The 6815-nt window shown below is 39.9% G+C and overlaps 1 protein-coding gene across 1 annotated transcript in view; it reads right to left on the bottom strand.

Annotated features, from left to right (window-relative positions):
• Positions 1–3518: 3518 nt before the first annotated feature.
• Positions 3519–6815, bottom strand: part of ACYP2 (acylphosphatase 2) — a 110549-nt gene continuing 107252 nt past the window's right edge. The window contains exon 4 of the mRNA XM_024552796.4: positions 3519–4305. Within this exon, the coding sequence (XP_024408564.1) occupies positions 4191–4305 (115 nt within the window). The 3' untranslated portion in view covers positions 3519–4190. The remainder of the gene's footprint in view (positions 4306–6815) is intronic.

Here is a 6815-nt window from a genome sequence, read left to right as displayed (position 1 = left end):
GGCTTTTTTTTTCATTAAAAATTTTTTTAAATAAAAAAAATCTTTCAATTACAGTTGACATACAATATCATGTTAGTATCAGGTATTTAACATAGTGATGAGACATTTATGTAACTATGAAGCGATCACCCCGGTAAGTCTAGTGCCATATGACACCACACAGTTACGACAATATTGCTGACTATATCCCTGTGCTGTAGTTTACATCCCACGGCTGTTCTTGTAACTGGCAATTTGTATTTCTGAATCCCTCCACCTCCCCCCCCAATCCTCTCAACCCCCCTCCCATCTGGCAACCATCAGCCTTTTGTCTGTATCTGTGTTTCTGTTCTGTCTGTTCATTTAGTTTTTTAGATTCCACATATAAGTGAAACGTTATGGTATTTGTCTTGCTCTGTACGATTTATTTCACTTAGCAGAATGCCCTCTAGGTCCATCTGTGTTGTCAGAAATGGCAAGATTTCATTCTTTTTCATGATGGACTAATATCCCACTGTATAAACGTACCACATCTTCTTCACCCAACTGTCTATCAGTGGGCACTTAGGCTGCTTCCATATCTTGGCTATTGTAAATAACGCTGCAATGAACATAAAGGCGCATATTTCTTTTGAATTTAGTGTCTGGATTTTTTGGAATACCCACAAGTGGAATTGCTGGGCCATATTGGTTCTATTTTTACTTTTTTGAGAAACCTCCACAGTTTTCCACAGTGGCTGCACCTATTTACATTCCCACCAGCAGTCGATGAGGTTCCCTTTTCTCCATGTCCTCGCCGACACTTGTTTGCTGGCTCATTAATGACACTCTGACAGGTGTGAGGTGATATCTCGTTGTGGTTTTAAACTGCCATTTCTCTGATTATTAGTGATGTCGAGCATCCTTTCATCTCTCCATTGGCCACATGTGAGCTCTCTTTGGAGAAATGTCTATTCAAGTCATCTGCCCATTTTTTGAAATTAGATGGGGTTTCTTTTTTTGTGTGTCTCTGTGTTAAGTTGTATAAATTCCTTATATATTTTGGATACTAACCCTTTATTGAATGTATCATTGGCAAGCGTATTCTCCCATTCAGTAGGTTCTTTTCATTTTGTTGGTTTTCTTTGCGGTGTAAAAACATTTTAGTTTAATTTAGTCCCATTGGTTTATTTTTTATTTTGTTTTCCTTGCCCAAGGAGACATAGCAAAAAAATAATAATAATACTAAGAGCTATTTCAAAGAGCATACTGCCTGTATTTTCTTCTAGGAGTTTTATGGTTTTAGGTCTTACATTTATGTCTTTAATCCATTTTGAGTTTATTCTTTATATGAGAAAGTCACCCAGTTTCATTCTTTTGCATGTATCTATCCAGTTTTTCCCAATACCATTTATTAAAGAGACTGTCTCCACCCCACTGTATATTCTTGCTTCCTTCGTTATAGATTAATTCACCATACATATAAGCAAGTATTTATTTCTGGGCTTTGTATTCTGCTACTCTAATCTACATACCTGTTTTAATGCCAGTTTTAAAATGCAGTCACTTTTATATAAATATGAAAATGATAAATCATACTTCCATGATTCTGGCATGCTGCTTCCAGAGAAGGGTGTGGGCATGTGGAACATGGAGACTCCTGGCTGATTGTCACTGAAGTAGATGCCACCTTTTGTTTAATATTTTTTAAATGTCTAATTCTGACAAAACTAAATGTATCAAAATTATATAAATTAAAAATTCTTTGAGTTTCATATAAAATTTGACATATTAATGTTAAATATAAAATTTTAAGGATTGCTTTTTTCCTCTTGCCTTCTACCCATTCATGAACATCTACTTTTAATCATTTACATTTTTCATCCAGTAATAGAATTTAGTTACATATTGATCATCAAGCAGCCCTGACTGGTGTGGTTGTTGGTGCAGTTAGGAGACTGTGCCAGCCAAGTGTGATTTCCTTACAAGATCTGGGAAGGGCGTTGTCAGAGACAGCGGGGTAATCCAAGTGACATGTTGGTGGCACATCTGTGATCACCGTTTCTCTAAAATCATTTAGCCTCTTTAATGTATAGAGATTTTTTTCAAACTTGAGTGTGTAAGAAATGTCTATTTCCTCCAAATTAAGCTGAGCCTCCTTCCAGCCCCACCTGTCTGGGAGGTGGGGAGCTAAATCCGTCACTCTGGTACTTTGCACCCTCTCTCAGGAGGACATGTAAAGGTCCGTATGCAGAGAGAACATTCAGGAAAGACTTCTCTGGTCTCTAGTCCATACCAGTTACCATGACTACTGTCCAAACCACCACGGTCCTTTGTAGTCAGACACTTCGCAGCACTTTTGGGAGCAGGAATCTGGCTAGAGCCAGGAGCCCCTGGGGCTGGGATCCCACTTTCTGGATATACCACAGCTGCTCCCTTCCCAGGTTTAATCCTCCCCCAGATGTGCCGCTGAGGAGAAAGGCACAGGTCTCTATCGCTTGGGAAATCCACAGCCTTTGGTCCTTTTCCAAAGTTTAGGACAATATCCTTGTTTCTTTGGCTCTTGTCACTTCTTCTCTTTTACCCGCTAAAGGCCTATAGTTGTCTTTCTTCTCAACTCACAACATAATGCCCTCTTTAAAATAAAACCTTGGGAGGAAAGTTATCTTCAGGGTATCTGGCACCAAAGCCCTCCCCGAGGTGAGGGAACACAGCCTTGTCTGCCTCCCTTAAACCAGGAGCGGGGAACTACACAGGTACAAATGAGTGTTGCAATAGGTACTCTGCGTAATATTTGACACCTGTCATACTTAATATGATGATGGTATTAAAGAAATGGGAAATTTCCTTTATTTTAAGGAAATATTTTAAGGAAATATTAAAGGAATATTTTTATTCCTTTAATAAAAATAAAGGAATATTTTTTATTCCTTTACTTTAAGTGTATTTGGAAAGTATTAAAAAATATCTTTGTCATCCCCTAATGCTGTGTTGTCTTATATATGTATTTGATATCAATGTTATCATCATCCATAGAGTTAACCTTCCAAATAAACAAAGTCGGCCAGCCCTTCATCTCCTTTTCTCAGTTCTGATCTCGCAGCAGGTAGAGAGAGACCTGCATTCTTTCTCCGCGCCCTGGAGTGTAGCAATAGCAACTTCTTCCATAGATAGGATGGTGGTTTCTAACCTGTATTCCCAAGACGCTTGAAATTGTCCGGAGGACAAGATGCAAGAGGAAAACGAGACCAGCTGTGCAGCGTTCCAGGGACCTCGTCCCCACTTCACTCATGCTGGTTGTGCTTGTTCGCTTTCTTTATGTATTACATTCCTGGTAAAATCTTATTTTAATGGAGTATATATGCAAGTATACACCCATTTGAAATCCCCCAGTATTTTGAGTTAAAGTTCTTCCTTTCCAATAGTGTGATTCTATGGTATAGAAATGAAATTCCCCTTAAAATACTCTGTTGCTTAATCATTTGCATGACAGGCCAAGTTTAGGGGATAATATGATTTATTTAGAGTCTCCGTCGGTTCCTTTTCTAGTTAAAGGATACCCATCGCGGACGGCTGCTGATACAAATCTTGCTGCTTGCTGTGCTGAACTGTGGGTTCTCTTCAGTTGACATCCCTCCTCTGTTCACTACAAAGAACAGTAAGTTCACAGAATGCATGAGGGAGCGAGCTCCAACCCAAGTGCCGAATCATGTTCTCAGTCAGATTTTTAAAATTTAACTCTTTATTGATGTTATTTTATGATTATGCTGATCATTATATACATTTATATCTAACTACTGGTTCTTTTTGAGTAATTAAAATTACTCAACTTTAATAACAAATGATCTGGAAGGTGTTAGGGTTCAATTCAGACAACAGTACCTAAAATAATTTTTAAATGGTTAATTTTATTTATTTACGTCTAGCCTAGCCAAATAACATGTATACTATAACATTCATTAGAGTTAGTTTCCATGAAACAAGTTTAAACTAACGATTCGTACTAAATATTTTGTGATGACATTTTTTATTTCAGGACACTATTTTTTGGTTGTTAAAAACATAGTTGAATGAAACTATTTCAGGCTCAGACATTTTAGTAATACATACAATGTCGCAGCTTTCGGAACAGACTCCTTCTTTATACCCTACTCTGCTACTACCACCCTAGTACACAGACCTGAGAATATATCGTGTCTTGTGCAGGATGAACACTATGATTTTTATTCCTATTAGTATCGAATACTGAAATTAGAATATTCCAACTTAGAGATGGTTTTTTCGTTAGAAAAGTCCGTGCGGTCAATGCGAGAACTGGGACTTCCAACCTTGCTCAGCCAGGACTTCCTACGAGACACAAACAGATAAGCGCAAATGAGCGTGTGAAGTGTGCATAGATCAGCTGACATGATCCCACGTTGGGAGTTTACTTTCCCTAAGTCACTGTTGCATATAACAGAAAATAAGAACTCTTTTATATTGTATACATCACATATGTATCAGAATACCAGAGTCTACTAATAATTACACATGGACAAAATAAAGCTAATACCAAATTAAATACAGCCGACTAGTGTTTTTGAAGTTATTTCACCTCTCTTAAAACATCCAAGGCCATTATTACTTAGCTCTTGAGCTACAGAAAAAGATTAAAATATTTTTACAAAGAAGTAATAAAAATATTCTACCATTATTCTTTCTTATTACCCAGCACATGGTAGGTATGGCAGCAGGGAGGGAGAGAGAGGATGAGAAGGGGGAAAGAATGGATGAAATAATAAAGAATGTGATTTTCCATAAACATTTAGATGAACATTTTTTCTTATCTATTAAAAAACCATTTCTTACCATATATGAGCAAATTGGCTGCATTAAAGGGACAAGTTAAATGTTTTGAAACTTTTTCTGTTCATATAGTGCAATGGTTTTTAATTTATTAGCAGTATCCCTGTGTTTAACTTATGCATTTGGGTACTTACCCAAGATGCTTCCTATATAATTAAGGCTTATTGTAACAGAGTTGACAACTCAGATAACAGTTGGGATGACAGATTAGGTGGGACTGCAGGTTAATGACATGAGGCCATTTCACACCAGTGGCGGCAGTTGCCCGGCTTTTGCAGAAAGGTCCCATGACTTTCCTCGTATCTCCAAAGTTCTTTCAGGTTGTGAAACTCATGCCGTGTGAGCTGTGCGGTATCATATTAGCGATCTCATGGAACCTTGAATTTAAACATGGTCTGGGCTAAAGTTGTCTGATTAGCTGGAAATCACTGCTAGGCAAGAGAGGAATTCTAATGCTTCCAATTGCCATCGTGCTGTGTAACACTCTCTCTGGTTCTTATTTGTAATAGTTTTACTGGGAAAGGTGAATTTTTCCCTTTCTTCTTTCTTGGAAGCCAAGCCATGAGCACAGCGGCACATGTTCTTTAACTCATTTAATTAAAATCTTAAAAAGTGGAAATTGCATGTGTTGAAGAATAAAATTAGTTATCACGAAAAGGAGCTGCTGACTTCAATTTTACAAGTCAAATCTCCTTACAACCTTCTAGAAAAGAAAAGCCAGAAATAACAGAAGCTAACATTTATTGTGAACCAAGTGCTCGGCACTGTGCTAAGTTCGTCACACATACTATTTCCCTTAGTCCGCACACTAACCGTGTGAGTTGTAGTCCGTTATTACCCCTAGATTACTGACGAGGAAAGAGACACACAGAAGAGTTAAGTCACTAGTACAGGGTATTGCCGTAGTTTAGCAGTGGGGGGGTGGCAAGTGATCAGATTCTGGATGTATTTGGAAGGTACAGTCAAAAGATTTGCTGACAGACTGTGGTGAGAAAGAGAGGGGACTAAAGGGTGACGTCAGGGTAATACGTTTGAAAAACTACCTGCATGGTGCTGTCACTCACTGAGATGGAGAGGCTGGGAGAAGAGCGGATGTGGGAGAAGAGCGGAAGCTCAGTTTTAGAATGGTAAGTTTGAGGTCTCTATCAGACCGCTGAACAAGATGTTGACTGCGCAGCTGGATCGATGGGTCTGGCTGGAGGGGATGAAGTTTGGAGTTTGTTGGCAGATAGAACTAAAAGCCAAGAATGCATAGGATCACCAAGAAAATGAACATAGATAGAAAAGGGAAGAGATCCAAAGACTGACTGCACCTTAGATCTACCCTGTGGTAAGAGCTCAGGGAGAAGGGGAAGAACCAGCAAATGAGAGGAAAGCATCCAGTGAGGTAGGAGAAAAGCTGGGACAGCATCCTGTCCTGAGTCAGATGAAGCCCTCCGGGAATAGGGAGGGAGGCATCGGGTGAGTCAACACTGCTGCTCCCTGGTCAAGTAAGGTGAGGACTGAGAATTGGCCACCAGAGTTCACTGGTGGCCTTGACAAGAGCGGTTTTGGTGGACTGAAAGCCATATTTGAATAGGCTCAAGAGAGAATGAAAAGAGAGGAAATGGGATCAGTAATGGATAGTGGGCACAGGAGCTGCTAGGGACTAATCCACCGGAGCTGATAATTCAATGTATTGAACTAGTTGGGATCCTGACTACCTACCTCAGCTGGCCTTCAACTTCATCAAGAACCTCAGCAGCAGACCTATGGCCAAGGCGGAATCCATGCCCCTGGTGGGGGCAGAATGGTCATGTGGTTAGGTGATTCGGCTCCATGTACACTCTGTGTGTTTGTGTGTGTGTCAGAGGAGGGCCACTTTGTGCTATGGCTCCCCACATGCCACCCTTGGTGCTAGGAGCATCTTGTCTGACCTGCCTGTTCACTTAGGAGTGTTCTGGTCACCAGTCACTTGGCGAGCCCTACGACCTCAGTCTTCATGTGCTGCTCCTGCAGTCGGCCTGTGACAG

The sequence above is a fragment of the Desmodus rotundus genome, chromosome 5 (genome assembly GCF_022682495.2).
Source record: "Desmodus rotundus isolate HL8 chromosome 5, HLdesRot8A.1, whole genome shotgun sequence".
NCBI lineage: Eukaryota > Metazoa > Chordata > Mammalia > Chiroptera > Phyllostomidae > Desmodus > Desmodus rotundus.
Note: the sequence above shows the minus strand (reverse complement) of the source record. Positions and strands in the feature narration are given on the sequence as shown.